Source organism: Clavelina lepadiformis, chromosome 7 (assembly GCF_947623445.1).
Source record: "Clavelina lepadiformis chromosome 7, kaClaLepa1.1, whole genome shotgun sequence".
Classification (NCBI taxonomy): Eukaryota; Metazoa; Chordata; class Ascidiacea; order Aplousobranchia; family Clavelinidae; genus Clavelina; species Clavelina lepadiformis.
In genome coordinates this window covers 3,172,306-3,195,151 of record NC_135246.1, presented here as the reverse complement: position 1 = coordinate 3,195,151, position 22,846 = coordinate 3,172,306, and the positions used below count along the sequence as shown (strand labels likewise).

The following is a 22,846-nucleotide window of genomic DNA, read 5'->3' as shown; positions in this document are numbered from 1 at the left end:
TTATTATAAAACGGTTGGTGTGTAATAACTGCCAAAATCACTCCGTTTTCGGGGCAATGCACACCTGAAAAAGATTTTTTGATGTCGAATTACACTAAAATTACATATACATTAACGATGAAATCACAGAGTAACAGATATGGTTTGTGCAGTATGGCCGTTTGTGTTTAGCGCGTTCGCATAATCTCTCTACAAGCGATTGGTTTTGACTGTGGAAAGTAATGCTACAGCAAAAGTGTCTTCGTACAACTTCTCCCATAGAGGACATCATCTGCAATGTTGATTTCCTGGTTTCAAGACGAGCTGCAGTAACACTTTCTGGAATCAAATGAAGTCAAGAGTCAACCGTTTAAGTAGCCTACAATAGCCTATAGTTAGTAGCCTACTCTGATTACGCCAGCATGAGGCTATAGTCAAACTCAGGTGCTTTTTATCGCACCACCAAATACGTGACCAGCAAACATCATTATTAAATCAAAGTATTTTAAATTGTAGCCTATTGTATTGTAAATTGTTCGCCACTGACTGCGGTAAGAAATCCTGCCATGGAACATCGGCTTAATATTATTCCATCTGCACAAGAATCCCGTAGGAGCATTATCATTGTCCTAATCATGACAATCATGAGCATAATACTAATCATGAGCATTATCCTAATTATGACAATTAGCACAATGCATTGGTTCTTGCGCTTGCTTGTCACTGCCACAAAAATCTCCATTTTATAGAAAAGTTTAAGAATTCAAAATTGCTGTAACAAGCTACCCGATAGTTAAGGTTTGTTCAGTTATTGACTATTGCACCGGTAAACTGCAATAAAATTATAATATTGATTTAGGTCTACATAAAAATAAGTTGAATTACTAAACGTAATGTTACCTGTTCTGTCCTTCATCATTCATTTTTACTCTTATTTGTTTAAACTTTTAAATAAAGATTTTTATATCGTTTTTTGATATTGCTTTAGAAATTAGAATAAATCTGAATGTGATTTTTCCTTCCAAAACACATTTATCCAACTTTGATTTCTATTATTTTTTACAGCTAGATTTAAAATAAAGTTAGTTACTATAGTAATGGGAATAATTTTTACACTCTGAGATGAATCTCAGTCAACCAATGCGTGTTTGTTTTTCCGTCGTTAATGCACGTGAAAAAAGTTAAATTTATTGAGGTATAAAACTGCATAGTTAAGACTATAACTAAGTGCGTAAATAGAAGATGATGAAACGTACGCTATAGTTTTAGTTCAGTGTTATGCAAAGCTATACCAGTTTTGCAAGCGTACGTACCGGCAGAATTTGTCAACATCCGGTGCAAACTCAGTGACATAAGTAATGGTTAAAGCATCTGATAGTTAATCACGCTATACAAATTTGAAACTAGACAACTCTGCTGTTGCTGTAATTAGGAATGAACTGCTCTCTAAATGCGAATTAGAATTAGCCTCTCTGCTGCCAGTCAGTTACTGAACTGCGAAATAAGGCTATAGGTCTACAGGCATGGATTTATTACATAATAAGTTCTTCATCCGAGACGTCCTCCTTCATTTTATTTTTATTTCAACAATTTTAATTTATGCTTTCATTTCTTCATGACATGTATGGTAAATATGTAGGATACCTTAAATACCATAATAAAAAGCAATTTCTACTTTTTAAAAACCACAATTTTTTTGTCTTTGGTCATCGCCTGCTGCTGGCTAGTTGCAACCAAAGAGAAGCATTTTTTATTGCATGACGTTAATCACCCAAAAAAGAAAAAATAAACAGAAAATTGCAAAAACAACACTTTGACCGTTTTTAAATTAACTTAGGTAATCACGGTGAAAAAACATGTTTAATTGCAGTAAGAAAAAAATCACTGTGTCAGTGAAAGAAAAGGGTTGGCGAAACGAACATGTAAACTTAGTAGACAGAAGTACTCCATAAAAAACTGAGCAAATAGACCTTTACGACGAAACAAGAAATTTCAATGCGTCAGAGTCATTTTCACACTTCCAGAGAAACAAAAACACTACGAGTAAAAAAATTATCATAACGTATTACGAGAACAAAATACACGGTGTGCATCAACTGGCAATATGCGTTGGGGTAGGGTCTGGGTTTTGGTTTAATCTATAGTTAATGCTCTTTTTATGTTTTTGGTCAAGATTTCAGGGGAAAATGTTTTCTGTTCATAAAAGCAGCTGTTTCTAAATTTCCATATTTGGTGTCTAGTTGTTGTTATAATTGCCGTTAAAGTGTTGTTGCAACCAAAGAGAAGTGGTCAATTTACACCTTATATATAAATATAAGGATATAAGCAGTTGTGCGTTTATGAATTGTTCTGTGGAAGTAACTTCTCATTTGTGGTACTACCAATTATAGTTATAGCAACAAGCGGTGCACTACAAGTGCATACCATCACGCCAAATTTTGCATCTTTTTACGCACTATTTTTTGTTCAAAACAGCCGTACTTACCAGTCAAGAGTAGATTTTTATACCGGAAAAGAAAGATACAAAAGGAGTGTCTTAATTTTTTAGGGGGATCGGTCTTTTCTCACCAAAAAACGGGCGTGTCGTTTTAGCGTACTGATGAGCTGGTGTGTGGCACCCTTTCAGCTTAAAAATCTAGGGTGTGCTTCTGCCATACTCTTCAGTCTGGGTTATGCTTACAATAAATTGTAACTGGTAATTTATGTAATTTCAAACTTTCTGACATTCTTTCAATTACCGGGAGTGTTGTTTTTGCTCAAATAAAATAGTGGACTAAAAATAAAAAGAAAAGAAAGAAGTACTTACTGTTATGCAAGGCTTGATTTTGATGGTATATTTCCAAAATCTATTTATGACCTTAAACATTACGGTAAAGTACCTATGACTACAACATAAAACTGTTTCTCATTGCAGATCTGTAAATATTTTCCATCTATTAAAGTTTATTGATACCAGCCAATTGTTTGCCCTGTATTAGTGTCCTTGTAAGGACACGGTTTTCTTAAAGCAAATATGGTTGATGATGGGAAAGCCCCAGAAGGGGACCAGTTTAATGAAGATTTGTCTGAATACAACTTTCTGCGTTCAACGCCAGTTTGCTTTGTGATTATTGGAAAACCGGTAACTTATAAAAAACTTTTAACTTTATGGTTTGATTTAACAAAACTCATATAGCAGAGTTGTTACATATAGGTATACATATTTGCTAACATTTGATTGTGACAAATAATGCCAATGTATTATATTGCATTTATGGTAAAGACTCTTCTGCTGTATCAACTTATTATGATTAATTCAATTTGTGCATGATATTACACCATATCATTTCTAAATGTCTGCCTGTTTGATAACTTTCTGATAAAAAAATGAGCTTTGGATAAGAAATTAATCATGTTGATCATTAAATTTTATTTTTTGTGAAGATTATTTTCAGTGATGAAGTATATTTAGCATTCTCAATGATCTCAGTAATATTATTGTTGTCATGGACTTATAAATAACAACAATTTCATTTGTAGGGTTGTGGAAAAACTACTTTGGCGAAAAAATTAGCACAAACTTGGAGATGCGAGCTTGTGAATGGTAATAAAATATCTTTTAGAAATTTATGGTTGATGTAATCTTACATTTTACACAAAAAAGTTTAACATGCCTAGAATTTCTAGATATGAATATAAGCAATTTTGCTTAATGGCATCTACTGTAAATATTCATGTTTCAAGTAAACGTGGATTTTTGATTCTCCTGAAATAATTAGTTAAGTTAATTTTTAGTTAATTAATAATTTTAAGTTAATTTTAATAATTAGTTAGTTAGTTAATTAATTATCGATTATTCTATTTAGCCTCTCAGCTTATTCTTCGCGAAATCGACCTTGGAAGTGAAATTGGAAAAAAAATGCAGGAAATACTTTTAAAAGGAGAAACGCTATCCACTGATTTTGTTTTGCAGCTGTTGAGGTGAGGTGGTTTAGTTATAATGCAACCTGGAGTTAAGTATGTGACCTGCTAATTGTGTTTAACATGGAAGCCTCTTCCACACCTACAAATAATTAATAAGTGATAGCTTATAATTTTAATTGGTTAACTAATATTAATATTAACTATTATTAATAATTATTTAAGACGTATTTATAAAAAATATCCAGAGAGAAAATCACTTCCCCTGAAGTTGCTCACTATGGTTATGTTCTGGATGATTTGCCAACGATAGATGATCAAGTGATGTCTGTCCAGCAGCAAATAGAAATGATAAAGAATTGGAAATTGTCGCCAACGTTTATAATTAACATCAAGGTATTTACATGCATGAAATTTTATTCATGTTTGTTTTTGTATTAGGCTACTGTATATATTTGAAAGTTTGGTAACGCTTAGGAATAGAGTTGTACTGATGCCGGTTTTTATCGATGTTATCAATGCCGATATATCGGCCCTTGTCAACATCGGTATCGGCCGATGTTTGTGACCTTTCACAAAAGCAACTTTTAATGCAATGTGGTATTTTTCTTGTGTGCTACGTCATATAATATACGATTGTAACCGATGCTTACTGTTGGCATCGGTATATCTTTATTTAGGAGTAACTTAAATGTCGATATTGCTAAGTGTGGATAATCTATCAGTATTTGACAAAACGTCCTTAATTCTCAAAGAATAAAATAAAAGTTTTGAAGAAGACATTTTTCACATGCGATAAAGTTGACACATATTCCATAGATCCCAGATATTGACTTAAACCAGCGCCAGGTTGGGATGCGGGTGGACTCCTTAAATGGGAATGTTTATCCCAGGAGGATGTGGGGCCTCAGCAAGCCTCCACCATCTCCTCTCATTGAGGATGTGGAAGAGGGAGAGCTTGAGGGAGAAGAGGAAGGTGAAGAGAAAAAAGAGGAAGAAACTCAGGTTAAGATGGAAATAATTTTAAACACAACGTGGACGAAATAAATTGAACTTGTTTTATTCCTGTTTTGTGCTTTTTATTTTATTATTAGTTATTGTGTTCAATATTTCAAAGTTGCAATTTTAGTTTACTATTTATTTTATTCTGGTCTACATTTAGGAATGATATGTGAAACATTTGTTGCCGGGTGTAATAAATGAAGTGTGAAAGAGTGTAGAAAATGTTGCTTGAAACGGCCCTTTAAGTTACCATTTAACTTTTTTAGTTTGTTTTTGAATTACTCTATTTTCATCGTGACTAGTGAGCTTGACGTGATTTTTGTAAAACTCTTATTTTTGGCTTCAAATGATCAGTTTTGATTCATATCTCTCTCAATCTGTATCAGGAAACTGCTACATTTGGTTTCTATTGGTTTTAATGCGCTGTATATTATATTTCATGGACCTGGATATTTATTTGTATTTGTTTTCATCAAATATGCATTCCGTTTTCAGTCAGTCATAGATTTTCCTGAAGTAGATATTGAGACAAAAGAGAGACTGATTCATGCTCCAGAATTTCAATCTGAACAAGTTGAACACAAAACTAAAGAATACAGAGATCAGTCATTGCAATTGCTTGAGGTATAATTTTAGGGTTTAAATTTTTAGGAAGATCAGTTTCTAAATGACAAAAACAAAGTTCTTGTTTTTCAAAATAATAACTGAGAAATTTTTGTTGGACAGGCATATATGATTGACCATGATCAACAATATCTCATTGAACTTGACGGAAACAGTTATCCCAGCGTCTTGTTCAAACATCTTATGAAGAAACTTGATACTTTTAGCTGCCGTCGTGCTGCTGTACCAATCAGGCTGCAAAGTTCTGATGAAGATGAATTACCGGATGAAATTGAAACTGTATGTTTGTTGTCGGTCGAAGATATTTTAAATTTCTATTTAACGCCTTAATTACATTAATTAACACATTAATTTAACTATTAAATTTAACTTTAAACTTCTATTTAACATAACACAGACTTTAAATCTTGGTTTTTGTAACAAAAAGCAAAGAACTTTTTGTACACATTATAAAATATACATTGAGTTTTAAACTGCTTCAAATAACTGTGGAATAACTATGTTAATTTTTTGCTTATCTACAGTAATTCAAATATAGGTTGTGGTTACCTATGTTCTTTATTCTTTTGAAATAAAGAAACTTAAGAACAAAATTAAAAGCAAAAGAATATTTCTTTCAAAACTATAAAAAGATTTTAAATTATGACCTTAACAAGGTTATAATTTAACCGATCTCAAACTTTGTAGGAAGAATTGTTGCGAACTCTCGCCTCTTACCAAATAACAGCTCCAAGATACAGATGGAGAAGGTCAAAATGGGGTAGACTATGTCCTGTAGCTTTGAAAGAAGGAAATATGCTTCAGGTGTTTAATCTTAGTAGACCTAATTGCAGACCATACTGACTTAACTGTTGAAGTACTTTTTGTGTTTTTGTTTTAGTGCGAATGATTGTGTTTAGCAAATATATATTATTTTGCTGTACGTTCCAGTAAGCATACCAACAGTGATAAATGTTGATAGCTGTTAACAGTGATAAACTTCTCTTGTGGTGAAAATACAAAAATTTCTGTTTTCACAAAATTATTATAACCAACTCCAATAAGAGAGCCTTTTCGTAGAATGTTTATTATACTGTAGATGATATTATGTTTTATCATTAAGAATTTTTAAAAGAATATTTTTTTTTATCAGATTATATTATACTATTTAGATTTTATTTTATCATCATGTTATATTCATTAGGGCAAACCTGATCTTGCTGTTAGCTTTCTTGACAAAATGTACGTTCTTTCATCACCTGAAGCAATGGAGAAGTTTTTGAAAAATCCCCGACCTTATTTACTCCCCCCTATGCCGGCTCCACCTTGTAAATTGGCGATTTTGGGATATCCCCTATCTGGAAAATCAACCCTGTCAGCTGCACTTGCTGAAAAGTACAATGTATGTCGTTATTACTGATTGTAACAAAATCTATAATCTATTACATCATGCTGATTATAACCGTACATAACATTCCCTAATCCATTATTTTCTGCGGATTTTGTCTGACATTTTAAACTACAGCTCTCAAACTGAACATTTCTTTTAACGCATTTATTTCTAAATTTTATTCGATTTTGGCCTATGCTCTGAAGAAGAATGATTTGATTATTATAGAAAACTATAGCCAGTATTATGCAAATAAAATAGGTATTTCACTGCCGTTGTCGTAACCACTGCTACTTAGTGGAATTTGAATGCCAGTTTGTCTTTCCCCATTTTGTACTTATTGTTATGTCATATTGTGTTAAAATCAATTAGTACATAATGCTTATTGTTATGTCATGTTATATTAACATGTAATGACTGCAGGCCAAGGTGTTTGATATGAAGAAATTGATGGAAAACAAGTTTCTTGAGGAACGCACCAAACTTGTTGAAAAAGTTCGCCAGGTTTGTTTGTTTGTTTGTTGTATCTGTTACTTCACATTTTGCGAGTAAATAAACATGATTTACCCTTTTTCTGGGCAATCATGCTTCTTTCTAACAATCTGCCAGTAAAAACATTAACAAAAATTTCGCATGTGTTTGGTTCAGTTTGTTTTCGGTTACTGAAATTTTAAATTGAACCAAAGGAAACCTTGGAATCGTCTATCATTTTGGTTCAAAACAAACTTGAACAAGAGGCGATGGAGCGTGCAGAAAAACGTCAGAAAGAAGCCGAGGAAGCAGCTAAGTTGAAGTCACAAGCTGAAGTGGTTGAAACTACAGAAGGTGTCATGTCTATAGAAGGTGTGATGTTTTCCTTTGAAATAAATCCTCACAAGAAAAATTAATTAATCACAATAATTATGTGGACGTGGATAAAATGTGGTGGACGTAGTTGTGGTCTGATTGTGACACGATTTGAGTACAGTGCAATTTCCAATCCAGCGTTTGAGTATTTTTTCTTTGTAATCAGAGAGCCAGAATTTATCAGAAGAAACTTCCGACATGGATACAAACATTCAGCCGGAGGAGAGCGTCACTGAAACTTCGGACATGCGTGATCCGAGTCCCGTTCCTACGGTGACAGAAGATCACGAAGAAGTAAGAACGGTTATTATTTTAACAATAGAAATCTAAGCCTGACAACATCTTTCCTTTGTTTCAACTTGAACTCGCTTCGTTTTTATTTTTCAATACGACAATATATTCTAACATTTTTGAAAATTTTCTGTGCTGATTATACGTTGTTATTTAAAAAAGCTAAAATTAAAAGGTAATACTAAAGAAAAAATTTTGAAATTATACTGGTGTAAAATGTCTGCTGTCATGCTAGACACAAACTCGTTGTCATTTAATTTAAATCATCATGAAAAAGGTGAAAGCCCTGATTAAGGAAGCCGTCAAAAAGGCCGAACAACAGGAGATCAAGCTTCAACCAAGTGTGTACATCAGTGTGCTTAAAGAGGCACTGGAAGAAATGCAAAAAGAGAGACTTGAAAAAGATCCAGACGCACCTAAGTTTGTATTTTAACTTTTTACTGTTATTTTACATGAACTATCTTGTTCAAAAATCTGTGCTGTTATCGTAAAAATATTTAACAAAATCAAACGTTTTGAAATCTATCAACACCTGTTAAAGTTAATATTTAATGGTTCTTTGCAGAGATGGAGGCTGGATACTTGATGGTTTTCCTGAAAACAAGGACCACTGGGCTGTTATGCTTGAAACTGGGATCGTTCCTGACGAAGTTATGCTTTTGTCAGACAAAGACCCAAACCACGAAGTAATTAGGCAAAGGTGTGTTTTTGTGGAACTATGTAGTGATATATTTAGCAGCAAACTGTAAGAGTATGGGATATGAAAGCCAAGCAAAGGCGAGTAGAAGTAGTTAGTTTAAAAACATTCGAGTACGAGTACCAGGCCATGTGGAAAGTGCCAAGTACTCGAGTACTTCATTGTAATATAAAAACTACGGAATAATTTTTTAACTCCTTTGTTAATTGACTATTTCTGCTGTCTATCAGAACCAACACGTTCCTAGCTCATATCGCCTCGTATTCCTACGCATAATAATGATCAAAAGAGTAATCAAAAAACTTTGAATAGACGAACGGTCATACCTGTAGTTTAAGCTTATATTTGATAAATCTGTTTAAGAAAGATTAATATACAGTAACAAATCAACCATAAAAATTGGTAAACAAGTATATACCGATTCAAATATGTACAGAAACAATCAAGTATACCCCAGCACTGGGAAATTAGTACTGAAGTACTTTTACGAACCATGAAATTGTTGCTGGAGTAGTACTCGAATTAAGTATCGTTTACTTGAGTAAAGCAGCTCTCTATGCAAGTCAAAAAATTTTATGCTTATTCTAGGTATTATGAGATGAATAAAGAAGAAATCACCAATCAATTTCGTGCAAGGTTGATTCTGGAAAAGAAGGCATCGTTACAGGTAAATGAACCTCTCCACTCCAGATATTAGATCTATTAATCTGTTTATAGCATTTTTAGGTCCATTCCTGACGTTTTCATACTTTTTTCGCGGTTAAAGCAATTAAGGAATTATAAGATCACTGGAAACCAAGAAAACAATGCAAACTTAGTAGTAACACTGACTTTTTGTTTTGTTTTGAAGGAGCACGAAGAAGTTAGTAAACTGCTGAGGAGAGACGACGTAGAAACAGAAGATGAATCTGAACCCAAGGAAGGTGAGACAGGTGAGATAAAAAGTAAATTATTGGATTTATTTTACTTATTTGTTGTTCAGTGTATTCTGTGTTAGTTTGCGTTGGTGTGCAGTTTTTCGCATTTCTAAATGAAGTGACAAACTTCGGTTTTTCGGAAATTACAAACAGCATTATATATCATGCAAATAAGTGAATATTACGCAAATTTGCTTTGTACAATTTTTTACCTCAAAATAAAAATTTGATACAGAAACCACAAGCGAAAATGAAACTGCAGCAGAATCATCAAAGAATGAATGGATAAGCTCAGCAGAAACAGCCAAAGGCAATGAAATAGCTGAAGGTGAGAGAATTTGTTTCAATGCAAGTAAAATGCTCCATGCTCTTGCATTCAAGAATCTGATTATTTTCGTAAAAATATCTACAAACATTTTAAACCAAATTTAAAGCCGTTACATTTAATGTGTTTTTTATTCGCAGAAATTCAAGAATTGGAAACGATGTATATTGGAGCCCCTGTATATGATGCACCCGAATATCAAAATTTCCACAACATGCTTCGAGATTTTGACAAAGAGTGGGGAATGCTTCAGGGCACTATTGTTGGAACATCTCCTAAAAAGGCTCTAGCTGTAGAAATTAAGGATAAACCGTTGGAGAAGATTGTAAAGATCTTTGTTGAAAAAATTCAAGGTACGACGTGGTTTTGAAAATCACTTTGTTCTTTTTTAATTTTTTTAAATGTATGTTATTTTAGTTGAAATTAATTGTTTTCAAACAAAACCAGTCGAATCATCTAATTGCACACTTTCAGTCATTTTTCTAATGAAATCAGTCACCAACTGGAAGCTGAACTTAACTTTTTAGAAATATTAACTAGAAATAAATTAAGTAGAAATATTAACTTGTAAAACTACTTTTATGACTCTAGTAAAATTTAACTGTTCCACGGCTATTTTAAAACTCGACACCTTCATTCCTCTTTCAGGGATGTTCGGATACAAAGCGTGGGATTTTACCGGAATGGACTTGGATGAAGAGGAAGAAGATGTGAGTGCTGAGATAGAGCTGGAGGGAGGACAGGAAGAGGAAGAAGAAGATGAAGAGGCGTTAAGACACAAGAGAAAGCATTTTGGATATACCAAGCATTTTGATCCAGTTGCATTGAAGGTAAATAAAATTAACGTATGAAAATAAATGAAATTGAAAATTGAAAATGAATATTATAATTATCTATAAAGGAGGCGATTCATAAAAGTGTACAAAAACATAACTTAAGTAAATGTAAGACTTATTACGATAAGTGTTATACAAAAAAATTTCATGTTGGTACCTAGTTCTGTAAAGTTCTTTTTACTGGTAAATAAGATTATAAACTTCTCATTTAATTTATTTTCAATAGAACTTCTGATATACAATAGAACCTATTATTTGCAGCATTGCCAATGTAAATGCTTAATATTTTCAGAATGAGTTTGTACTTTGGCCTGGAAACCATGACATAGCTGCAAAATACCGGGAAAGAGTTTATTATTTTAAATCTTCTGAAAATCGTGAAGCGTTTGTCAAAAAGCCGACTAATTATCTTCCCGGTAATCAGCCACTCACTGTGCCTCCTCCCCGTATAATTATTTTGGGGGCCAGGGGCTCAGGAAAGTCACTACAAGGAAGGCGGCTAGCTGAGAAATTGGGCGTTTTTCATATCACATTTAGGGAAAGGTTACAGGTGGGTGACGAAAAATTTGCAATACACCAAAATGGAATTGTTTTATAATTATGTTTAGCGGTGTTTTAACCATACATTTAGTCACGATAAAGATTTCTTTTTGACATCAACATAAATATCATCCACTTGCATTAACGGAATATTATGTTGGTAGGAATTAATTCTTCCAAAGACAAATAAAAGACTTGGCCCTGAACATGACGAGAAAAATCTTCTCGCGAAAGACTTGTCTGTTTCGATTGAACAAGCAGTGGAATCTGCGTTTATTGAACCAGAGGTTTGTTTCTCGTCTCAGAATTTAATCGAATCCATGTTATGCAGCGTTTTTTTTTCACACATGTATTTCAAAACCGTTTATTGTATTTGCTAACGCAGTGTTGGTTGTTTTTAAACCAGCAAGTGTTTTTACTTCAGTCCAATATGTTTAGTCATTTGCCAGACAGAGCTTGAAGTGTTTGTAGATCAATCAATCGATCAATTTTAACAACAGCTTGTTTTAATGTCAGTCGCTCAACGAGAGCGAAGAGGAGGAAAGAATTGAATTCACTGATGAGGAAGAAGCAATCCGGAACAATCTGATTGAAGATGACCCACTTTCGCCAGAGATTCTCGAGAGGATTGTCTGCCCTTGGTGGAAGAAGGAACCATATAAGTACAACATTTTTGTTTAATGACGTTGGCTATAACTTGTAGCAGAAAGATAAAAAGACGTTACTTTAAATTGTGGCTCAAGTATGTCATTGTGCGTGAAATTTTTATGGAAGCAATAAGCGGGGAAACTTTCAGTGCAAATGGCCATTGTTGTTTTTATCGATATAAGGTGATGTCGTGTAACGCTTTTGCTATTCTGTAAATTTTAATATTAAAATTGTCGGTTCAAATTTTATCGAGCACTACATATAACTGACGTTTGTGGAACTTAATGCCGCACATGACCTCAAAGGCATCATTTTATTTGTGGAACATTTTATAGAATTTTGATTAAGACTTTGTTGTCTATGATATTTTTCATGTTGTGCTGTGATCGAATTGCTGCAGTGACCTTTGCTTGAAGGCTTGACTTTAAGCTTGGCTTTAATTTGCACGTTAAAACACTTATGTAATCATATATACATATAAAAATGCATATACTGTAATGTACAATTTGCATAAACATATTTTTAGCATGATTTTTTAGGGTAAAAAATACTGCAGTAATACTTAGGGGCACAAAAAAACTTCAGATGGGTATTAGAACAAGATATACAACTAAACCAAATGACAGCACCTCATAATAAATTTGGATATTAGATTTTTGTTGCAAACAAAACATTTTTTCCAGATCAACTGGGTTTATCCTGGAAGGCTTCCCACGCACGATGGAAGAATGTCAGTTCCTAGCCCAGTCTGGTCTCTTCCCCGACGCTATTGTTTTCCTGATGGTTGAAGACAATGATGTTGTCACCAGGTTGCTCCCGGATCGCATGGATGTTTGGAGGAAGCGGAGAGATTATCGGGTGGAGGTTAAGAGGAGGATCAAGGAGAGGAAAGATCAAATAAAAGTAAGCGATGAAAGCGCTTGTCTTATGAAAGTTGCTTCTAACTGGGAACTTCCGTGTTTGATCTTTCTGCTTGTATTAAGATACTCCATTTCGCATTGAAGATTCAACGATGTGTTAATTAATAATGTATTTCTTTTGTTATTGTAATCTGGTTGTGTAATTTATTTTATGTCACGACAACGTTTTCAACAAAGGCTGAACAATAAGTTTCATGAAGATAATTTGGAAAATGGAAGAAAAATTCTTAAAATATTTAAAAAGTTTTAAATCTGCCATGAATTTACATAATTTGTAACAAATTAACACGTTGACTGAAAACAAATTCAATTTTAAGAAAGAAAAAATGGCAGCTAGACGTGCAGAGCTCGAGGAAGAAGCAAAAGTCAGGAAGCAAAAGAAGGCAGAGGAAAGAGAAGAAGGTGAAGAAGAAGAGGAAGAAGAAGAGGAGGACATAGAAGAACTCCTCACCATGGAGTTTGAGGTGGTTCTTAATGTGTCCGATGATTCATTAAATAAAAGTTATAAATCTAACGCAATAATCCTTCAACTGACTCCAAGTGACTTGCATTTTCTTGTACATTCTACCACGCTGGCTTCTGTACATACATTTATGCTTCAAATTTGATCCTGAAATTTGATGTTGTTGTTGTTCTCAAACTGATTCATTTTGTTGGTTTATCGAAGTTAATTGATCAAACATGAGTGGTTCCCCAAGCTTTTAAGTTTTAATAAAGACGTTGGAAAGTCTGATAACTTTCTTAAATATTGTTCAGGATGACGGGGAAGGCGAAGAAGAGGATGAAGAACAAGAAGAAGATGTTAATGAGAGGATGAAAGGAGATCTAGGAGAAATGTTTGACGACGATGTAAACAAATTGCAGGTGAATAAATCGATAACCTAACCCCTTTACGATGGCACCAGTGTAACCAAACTTTTTCTCAGCCAGGAACTTCCCGCTCGACAGCTAGTCAATTAGCTCTGTTTGCTTTAATAACTTTTAATAGCATTTTCTTAGGTAAAAACAATCAACTTCTCGCTATAAAACCCAAACGTAACTGAAAACAACGCTCGCCCAGTCGAGCGCAACACCACACCAAAACAAATTCCACGCAATGAGAAAATCAACGTGGAACGCTAAACACCAATTAGGCCCTAGGGACTGGGATGTGAGACGTCACAAAAGATCGACCAAAAACACGTGTACAAATAAATAAGTGAAATACAGCAGCACGTGAGCAAACCTAAACCCTGACAAGCATTCACACCAAAGACACAACGCGAATAAAAACAGGAGCTGACCCACACATTTAACCGAATCAAAATATAAGAGTGGTGCAAAAATAAACAATACGATGGCTATAAAACGGGTGCATAAAAATAATCCCGTGACACTAGCCCCCAAACCTTAATGGTTTCTCAGCCACAGAATATGAGTAACATTTTATCAACGTAAATTGGTACCACAAATAAAAACTAAAATCCAGATAATCCGTGTATAAATTAAGATATTTTTACAATCTTTGGGTGTGAGTTGATAAGCGTATTAACAGTTGTGATTGGTCAAGACTTGAAAACCAATCGTGAAATTTATTTAGGTTATTCAAGAACAGCTAGAGGAATTAGCGATCACAAGGTTGGAAGTCCAAGCAAGCCGAAAGCCGTCTATCGTGAAATACCTTCTCGATAACAAACTAAAGCACCTGATTGAATATCGAAGAAGTACATTTGAACGTGTTTATCCTGTCAGTGAGGCCTTGGCTACTAAGATGCTTTCGACTGGTTACAAGCACCCAAGTACATTTGGAAAATGGGACCCAGTTGGGGTTTGTGCTTTTTCTTCGGTATATTGTGAAAAGATAACATCAACTTACTGTACAATACTATTGCAATTTCTTCCATGAATAGAAAAAATAGACATACTTGAAGGCTAGCATGTAAAGTTTGTGTAACATGCCAGACTCTAGAAAGGTTAATCATGCCCATAAGAATGTCTTTTTCCAGAATGGTTGTTCCATACGGTAAAAAAAGTACCTTTAAATGTTTTCATCATATTAACTGTACGAAGTTGAAGCTGAACTTAGATTTCTTATCATAAATTGAAGTAAATAGGATTATATTACAGTACATACCTCTTTGTAGGTTCTTGAAGAAAGCACCGTCTTTCAACCAATGCGGGGAACCACCCGTCCGACCTTCCCAGTAGTATACAACCAGCACATCTACTTCCTTTCTAGTGTAGCATCAAGGAATTCGTTTGTTGCCAACCCCATAAAATACGTTTTCAATAAACCGGAGGCAAAATTTGCTGTGGCGGTTCAGCTTGCAGTGGTGGGGCCACCAAAGTCTGGGAAGACTACTCGTAAGTTGATGAATTGCGCATACGAGTACGATTGGTTAATTTTTACTTTGAGTAGGTTAAATTGGTATCATAGGAAAATTTCGCCGGTACATTGTTAGTTTAAACAAAAGCATTCTATCAGTGATTATAGAATGGTGAGGAATTTTTTCATAAAATCGAGTTTAATTTCTCTTCGTATGATGTTGGGACGACTTCTACCATATGGTGTTCTACACAAATCTGTTCATAAATATCTTTAGGAGTGTTTTACTTTGTGTGTTGCATCATTCGCTGTTAAATGCCGTTCATTTAATCTGCACCTCGCTAGCATATAGGTAGCGGTATGTCATAAGTACCACAAGTAGCAGTACTAGAAAACTAGAGTTTTTTTGTTTCAATTTTTTCTTTGTCTTCTAATGATAGTCGTAAATATGAATTATTTCACATAAGATCAAGTCGAGTTAAAAGAGAACTGAGGTTTTGAAAAAGTTTGTAGCCATCGCATAGAATGGTATGCAATGGAATGTAGTATACGTTGGCACATGTATTACCTTTATGCATATGGTTATACTCAATCGTTGTGTGTTTTGCTAAAATTGAATCAGTTATAATTTTTTTAAATTCTGCGTTTGCATAAAGTTTCGTATTAGACAAATAGTTTAAGTTGTAAAATACGAATGATTTTAATTTAAAAGTTTACATACTTAATGCCGCCATTTTGTTTTGACCATAATCAACACAAATTTTACCGGCAGTGGCGGAAAGATTCGCGAGCGAACTCGGCACCGCACGCATCTCGATCGGTACTTGCATCAAAAGTGTGTTGGAGAACCAACCGGACTCGGCTTTGGCAACGACCATACTGTCCCACTTGTTCGAGGGAAATGTTGTTCCTGACGAACTCGCTGTAGAAGCATTAGCAGTTATGCTGCTCGATTCCACCTGCAAGACACGTGGGTAGGTTTTTGATTGGGAAATTGTTTCGTTTAATTTATTTGTTTATTTAATTTTGTCGCCGCTATCGTTTCCAGGGCACCAGATTTGAAATTGAACTATGTTTCAGAACGTCGGTTTTAGAACTGCTAAGGGTCTCACTGTCGCTGTGATACGCCTGTGCAAGGCGTTCTGTTGGAAAATTTCACTCAAAATTCTGGAAATAATAATGCTTCCGAAATAATGCTTGAAAAATGATACAAATGAAACTTAAGTTTTTCGAAAAAACACGCAGATAAATGTGGACCTATGACTCCAGTGCTGAAAAAAATGATCACCGAGTTTTTAAGTAGCCATGCCCTGAGCGGGAGGATAAATATTTCGACACCAAATAGTGCAACCATAAGTGCTGTCATTCTTACAATATCTCATCTTAACAGTTACGTGCTGGATGGATACCCTTGCACGGAACAGCAAGTGAAGCTGATGAACAAGAGAGGTCTAATCCCGGTGAAAATTGTTGAACTGGACATCGACGGAAAAGAAGTTCTTCGGCGGTCTGAGCAAGACCGCGTTGCGGCGAATAAGAAACTTATTCTCCATGACAGGTAAAAACTTCTTTTTAATTCCGCGCCGCCTTTAAAATATCTTGTTAAATTTATTAAAATAATACGTGACTTCGTGTTAATAATTGTAGTTGTTTCACGTTGCGTTTCTAGTGAAAGCATCACGGTAGTCAGGCATGCGAAGTACAAAGAAAATATTCCGCCGATACGGCGGTGGTACGAAAACCAGCATCACAACTGGCATCACATCGACGCTAAAATTTCAAAATGGCGCTTGTGGAAAACAGTAATGGACATCGCCAGTCAGTCTGTGGTCAGAATTCAAGACTATTATGACTCAATAGCAAAAAGTGAGTAGGCTATGTCAGCTATAGCCTGAGGAAAAATGCGCTAAGCCTAGTTATTTTTGAACACATAACGTAACTTATAATTCTAGCCCAAGCTGCCAAACTGTCCGAGCTCTGTATCAGTCCTACCGAGTTTGAGGTCCGGCTGGGCAGGTATGGTCACTACTGTCCGGTCAGTCTCAATCTTTATGGAGAATTGGTCGACTGCAGCTTCGACTCCAATCTCGAATTCGCTGTGGAATTCAGGTCCAAGTATTACAAAACTTCCTCAAAGAAAAATATGGAGATATTTCTAGGTATGAGTTCCTTTCCACGATTATGTCATTGTTTTGATTATTGTATAATGTAATAAACGCTGTAATGCAAAACAGTAAGCCGATTGTTAACGTACCGAGTAACAGCATGCAACGAATTACTGTAATTACAGCTTTGCGTAAATCCTATTTTCAGCTAATCCCGAGAAATTTGTGGAACCGCTAGCAACGAAGTCATTACCACCGCCAGAAGAAATACCGAAGCGACGGACCCGGGATGAAGCGAAGGCGCAGTTTCCAAAGCAGATTGAGTTGAACGGTTATTGTCCAGTTACGTTTTGCGACGGAAAACTCAGGCAAGTTTTGGACTTATGACACAAGAACCTTATTTTTTAATCCTATAGCTTCACTGCATAATCGATTGTTTTCTCTAATTATTAATTGAAAATTCTTTCATGGCCTATAAAGCGATAATAGTTATACTATAGCGCTTCAAACTTTTATAGTAAAGATATCATTTGTCACAAAGTTGGTTGAAATTATGAAGAGTTTCTACATGTTGTACGCTTTCTTCGTTTGGTTGCAACTGTTCCATATCGTTTAGTGTGTGGTAATAATTTCTGATATAATTTTCCAGATATGAAGCTTTGGTCGAAGGAAACTCGGACTTAGTGGTTGAGTACAAGGAGAAATTATATATTTTCCAAAATGAAGAAAAACTTGAGAAATTTATGAAAATGCCATCAAAATACTCGAACCTAAAACTTCCAAACAAACTTCCGCCGAAGAAGCAACCAACAGAGTAAATATAATACTTTGTACACGCAGTATAAGTATGTGGCACAGATTTCGGATGAGCTAAAGTTGCAATATTTATAAATTGCTATCATAACAATAAATAGTTATATGTTTTAGAACTTAGATACTGTAGTAAATAAAGAATATGTAGATTTGTAGGGACGCCTTAAACCACCAGTAGATAATTAATTGCACAAGTTTGAAAACTCCATATAATAAATGTACAACTGGAATATTTAAACCTTGAGTATTACAAAATTTATCTTTTAACAACAAAGTAACAGACCATTTGTTTGTTCTTGTTTTTGGTTTTCAGTTTGGCAAAACCTAACATGAGATTATACAGCATGTTATTTTTTGTTTAGATTAATGTAATCCAACTTTTTAATATTTCGCCTTATTATTTCCACTTTTTCTGTTTGGAAAATTTCAATTTGGCGAATTCAGTATTTTTATTTTGCGCAAATATGAGTTATCGGAATTATGATTATACTTTACGTATAAAGAAATATAAACAAAAATGCTAAAAACTCTAAAAATTTCGTAAACATGGGCCAGCTATCACAGGTTTCTACTGAAATATCGCAATTTCGGTTTCCTATTTTTGAATCATTTTTATTTTCATAAATCTCCAGCATCGTCGGTCTTCCAATGCTGGGCTACTTAGAGCAAGGAGCGGCGACTTCCGTTATAAAAGCTCTCACTGCTGTGGGCTGCCTAAAACCGAAGTATCCTTTCCTCAGTGTACAAAGGTCATCCCTCTTGTACGTGGCGTGTCATCTGAAAGGTAACTAGAGGTCACATTACAATTGATGACCGTCTTAAACGTGTGGAGTTTTGAATGCGTAGGTTTTACTCGATAGGTTTCTTCTGATTTTAATATTTGAAATTATTTGTACAATTGTTAGTTGCACGAGAAGAATAACGCCTAATGACAATTCTGTTCGTGTTATTTCGCGTTTTATGTTTCTATCGCAATACGCGAAATTAATTTTTTTTGGTTAAACTTGATGAGTTTAGAACACCTAATTTTTCATTTCATTTCATCATAAGCAACGAAAGCCAACGTTCAAACGTAGACTAATTTGTAGTATGAATATACAGTACTTAGAGAAGGTTTCATTGCAGTATGCACTTGACATTGGGGTTTGTACTACATGACATCTAGATATCTGATTAGTCCATATCAACTTAACCCAACATGGCTACTTTCAAGTTTTTTAACTTTGTTTGGAAGGTTATATTGACTGGTGATAAATTCTAATTATAAAATCCTGTCAATAGTAGTATCATTACATCTGCGGTTTAAAATATCTCAAGTTGAAACGACTGGGCAATATATCGTCCTAAACTTAACCTCTAGCGTCTAGCCCAGTGTTTCCCAAACTTTTTTCCGATAACGTCCCCCTGGACATGTTGATGACTATCAAACGCCCATTCAACAAAAAAGTAACAACGAATTTACTATTCATTCGGGAAGCGATTAACCATGCACCTGCACGCTTGCAAAATCAGCTCTAACACGAGCCTGAAATGTTTTAAAATTACTCGATGTACGATGGGTCATTTTTGACAACTAAAACATTTCTGACACAGCAGGACATTCCTCTTTCAAACCGTGTAATCGATTTTCTTTTAATTACTTCGATAAGCAACTAAATTGAACGTGTACAAACCTGGCTCCTGTCATCAAAACTGGATAGCAGGGATTATTACATCATCCGGCATTCAAGTCAAACAAAGCTTCTGTTACATCATAAACATGTTGTTACATAACACTTGTAAATCTCCCGTCTCACTATATCCAGGCGGTTTCTTTTGTTGTCGAAAAGCATTGTGACGACACTTAATGCACGCTCTAATAAGTATGAGCTAGGAAATGCAATGAAAATTTTTTTACCCGATTCCACACGTGAGGATATTTCACTTTAATGTCGCGTTGCAGCCAAAATGATTGATACAAGATATGGAATTTTGGTTTGCGTTCAAAATAATTTTGCAAGAATGCCTTGCTCGGAAATATCAATGAATGGGTCGATTATTCAGTCAAGAATCTCCGATCGTATTACATCCTGAAACCGAACTTCCATATCTTCATGCAATTCCTTAATATGCTTGCTGTATGTCTCAACATCAACATAAGAAATACCTTTGTTGCTGATAGCAAGTTGTTGCAAGCTGGAAAACCGGGAGAATTGCGTCTAGCTAAATTTCGCCCATACAACGCAAACTTATTTTTGAATCCACACAGTAGGCCTACTGATTTTACGTTGATTAGATTTACCTCGTTGCCCTGAAGCGATAGGTTCAATTCGTTAAATTTGGAAAATATATCTGACAATTATGCGATATCATTTTATAGCAATAATTTCTTTGGCAAGGCGAGGGTCACAGCTTCCAAGAATTCCACAACAGTATCTATCAGTGTTTAAAATCGTACAAGGCCGTTTCCCTTGGAGAGCCATCTTACTTCGGTGTGTAGAAGTAATCGCTCAAAGGCCTCGTCGTTCTCTTTACACAATTGCTTAAACAAGCGTGAATTAAGCGCATGAGCTTTACTCTTCTTTACTGCCTTGATGACAGTCTTCAATGAGAGGTTAAGACGACCACTGATATTCTTGGCCACCAAATGCTGCCGATGAATCACACAATGAATTGTAAGCACGTTTGGATTCGCTGCTTTTAGGAATGCCATGAAACCACGGTAACGGCACATCATAGATGGGGCGCCGTCAGTTGCACACGCTGTGTTTTTTTCGAAATATGTTTTATCTTCTTGGAATACTGTCTCACCCCGGGGATCTGAATCCAGTGTTAAAGCGATTGCCAACTTTTCATGTAAACTTCATCATTCACAAAACGAACATATCCAAGTAATAGAGACTCATTTCCTGGCAAAGTTGACTCATCCAGTTGTAAACTGAGTTCTGTATTTCTGATGATGCTGCACAAACTATCTTCTATATCGGTGGCCTTCTCATCCACACGTCTCTGTACAGTATTGTTACTCAGAGGAATAGATTTAATAACTGTAGAAGAGGCCTTGTGATGCAAAACGGTGTACAAAACTTCCTTCACTGATGGCAAGATCAATGCTTCACCGGTCGTATGCGGCTTGCCTTTTCTTGCAAGCATCAAAGAAAAATTGTAAGACGAACGTAATCCATCATTACTTGTATGGGAAAGGTTTGAATACATCGTACCAACAGTTTTGCGTTTTTTGAAATTGTCCCAGAGCGTTTAAAAAAAATGATGCACTCTTGCCTACTTTATCTGGATGAATTTTCGTTAAATGCTCGGAAAGTCTGGACAGCTTCATCGATTCATTAGAAAACACTTTAAAGCACAGCAAACACATTGGCTGTGATTCGGAATTTGGGGCTGGAATAAATCCATACTGGAAATAATTTGAACTGTATTGCCTGCATTTTTATTTGGCTGAAATCGTTATTTAGCACTCTAATGACTGAATAACATAACTATAACTAGGTACCAGCTCACTAACTAAAATCTCACAATATTGCTATTCACAATCATACTAACTTCCTCGTGGCTTAAATACCTTTTGGCATATGCTACATGTGAGCAAAAATGCAACATTATTATGACACAATACTGTTGAAATTCGTCTATTAACGTAAAAATAAGAATAGTGAGCCTAATAAATGTATTTCATTTTAGGATTAACCGAAAAATCTCATACTATGCAACCGAATACAGGAAAGTAAAACAAGTAAATGGAAGCATAAAACTATTATACAAACAGCACAAAAATGTTTACTTTGGCACTATTCTTGTGACTGCCCACTTTATTATCAGCGCCCCCCAATCGCCCATTTAGTAGTCAGCGCCCCCTTGAGAAGCGCCAACGCCCACAAGGGGGCGCTGGCGCCCACTTTGGGAACCACTGGTCTAGCCTAATCTGACAAGTTCGACTTACTCAATCAATGTACAAAGTATATTTCAGTTATTCTGTATTCTGATTTAAGAACTTTACTTTGCAGCATTCAGTCCCAAAAATTCCGGGTACATCCGCAAGAAATACCGTAAACAGTTGGATCAGTTCGAAGAAAAATGCCGACTCATCACTTACCTCGGGTCGAACATGACTAGGCGTTATCACGAACCAGTCATGCGTCCACTCGACTTTGACCGGAAGATGGATACTTTTCTCAGTCTCGAGGATAAGCCGCCCCGACGTAATGTTGCTGTTTAAAATGACCCGGTTTATGCACAGTTATTTTTATTCTTTAGTGTACAACGGAGTTCCCTGTTTTTCTTCGGTATGGATTTTTGTTTGTGATAAGTTTTGATGACCGGAAGTCATTAGTTGATTTTTGTATTAAAACTGTATTTTTTTAACTTTTGCTCTTTCTAAAAGCGTTCCTTTTGTACTATTGGTTGTGCGCTTTGAATAAATCTTATAGAGACTTGTATGAAAACGACGTACACCTGTTAACAGCGCATATAGATTTGCCAAAAGAGAATAGCCGCTGAATCAGATTATTACCACAGTCAAGGTTAGTTGCCATAAACTCAGTTGTAGGTGGAACATGCTGAAAAGTACACTCAAGTTTTATTTGTAACGTTGTAAGTCTCGGTTAATAAAGTTTTTGGCCGACCAGTTTTGTGTTTGTTGGCTTGAATACTGAAAGAGTATCTCGAAATACCACGGCAAACTGTTAGGTCAAGCGAGCAAAAGTCCGGTACACGCCGTTTCTTTCGTTCAAAC

At 35.2% G+C, this 22,846-nt stretch overlaps 1 protein-coding gene across 2 annotated transcripts; it reads left to right on the top strand.

Moving 5' to 3' along the window:
- Positions 1–2,877: 2,877 nt before the first annotated feature.
- LOC143465082 (adenylate kinase 9-like) lies at positions 2,878–22,550 on the top strand. 2 transcript variants are annotated; one of them, XM_076963231.1, is made up of 35 exons: positions 2,878–3,100; positions 3,499–3,562; positions 3,825–3,939; positions 4,128–4,275; positions 4,699–4,884; positions 5,377–5,505; positions 5,608–5,784; positions 6,193–6,309; positions 6,689–6,886; positions 7,298–7,378; positions 7,561–7,717; positions 7,887–8,014; positions 8,289–8,431; positions 8,577–8,711; positions 9,297–9,375; positions 9,559–9,631; positions 9,861–9,953; positions 10,091–10,303; positions 10,599–10,780; positions 11,079–11,336; positions 11,491–11,613; positions 11,843–11,988; positions 12,658–12,877; positions 13,212–13,358; positions 13,651–13,758; positions 14,474–14,701; positions 15,018–15,237; positions 15,972–16,173; positions 16,590–16,757; positions 16,869–17,065; positions 17,152–17,358; positions 17,513–17,672; positions 17,954–18,118; positions 18,750–18,901; positions 22,119–22,550. In XM_076963231.1, the coding sequence occupies exons 1-35, from the start codon at positions 2,993–2,995 to the stop codon at positions 22,328–22,330; spliced, it is 5,439 nt and encodes a 1,812-aa protein (XP_076819346.1). In that variant the 5' UTR covers positions 2,878–2,992; the 3' UTR covers positions 22,331–22,550. The 2 variants fall into 2 exon arrangements, with proteins under 2 accessions (XP_076819346.1, XP_076819345.1); XM_076963230.1 differs by having other exon boundaries at positions 9,559–9,640.
- Positions 22,551–22,846: the final 296 nt, after the last annotated feature.

Coding starts and splice junctions, on each gene's coding strand:
- LOC143465082 (XM_076963230.1), top strand. CDS start 2,993: ATGGTTGATGATGGGAAAGCCCCAGAAGGGGACCAGTTTAATGAAGAT. Junction 5,506..5,607: donor AGTCATTGCAATTGCTTGAG/GTATAATTTTAG, acceptor TTTGTTGGACAG/GCATATATGATTGACCATGA. Junction 9,954..10,090: donor AGGCAATGAAATAGCTGAAG/GTGAGAGAATTT, acceptor TTTTATTCGCAG/AAATTCAAGAATTGGAAACG.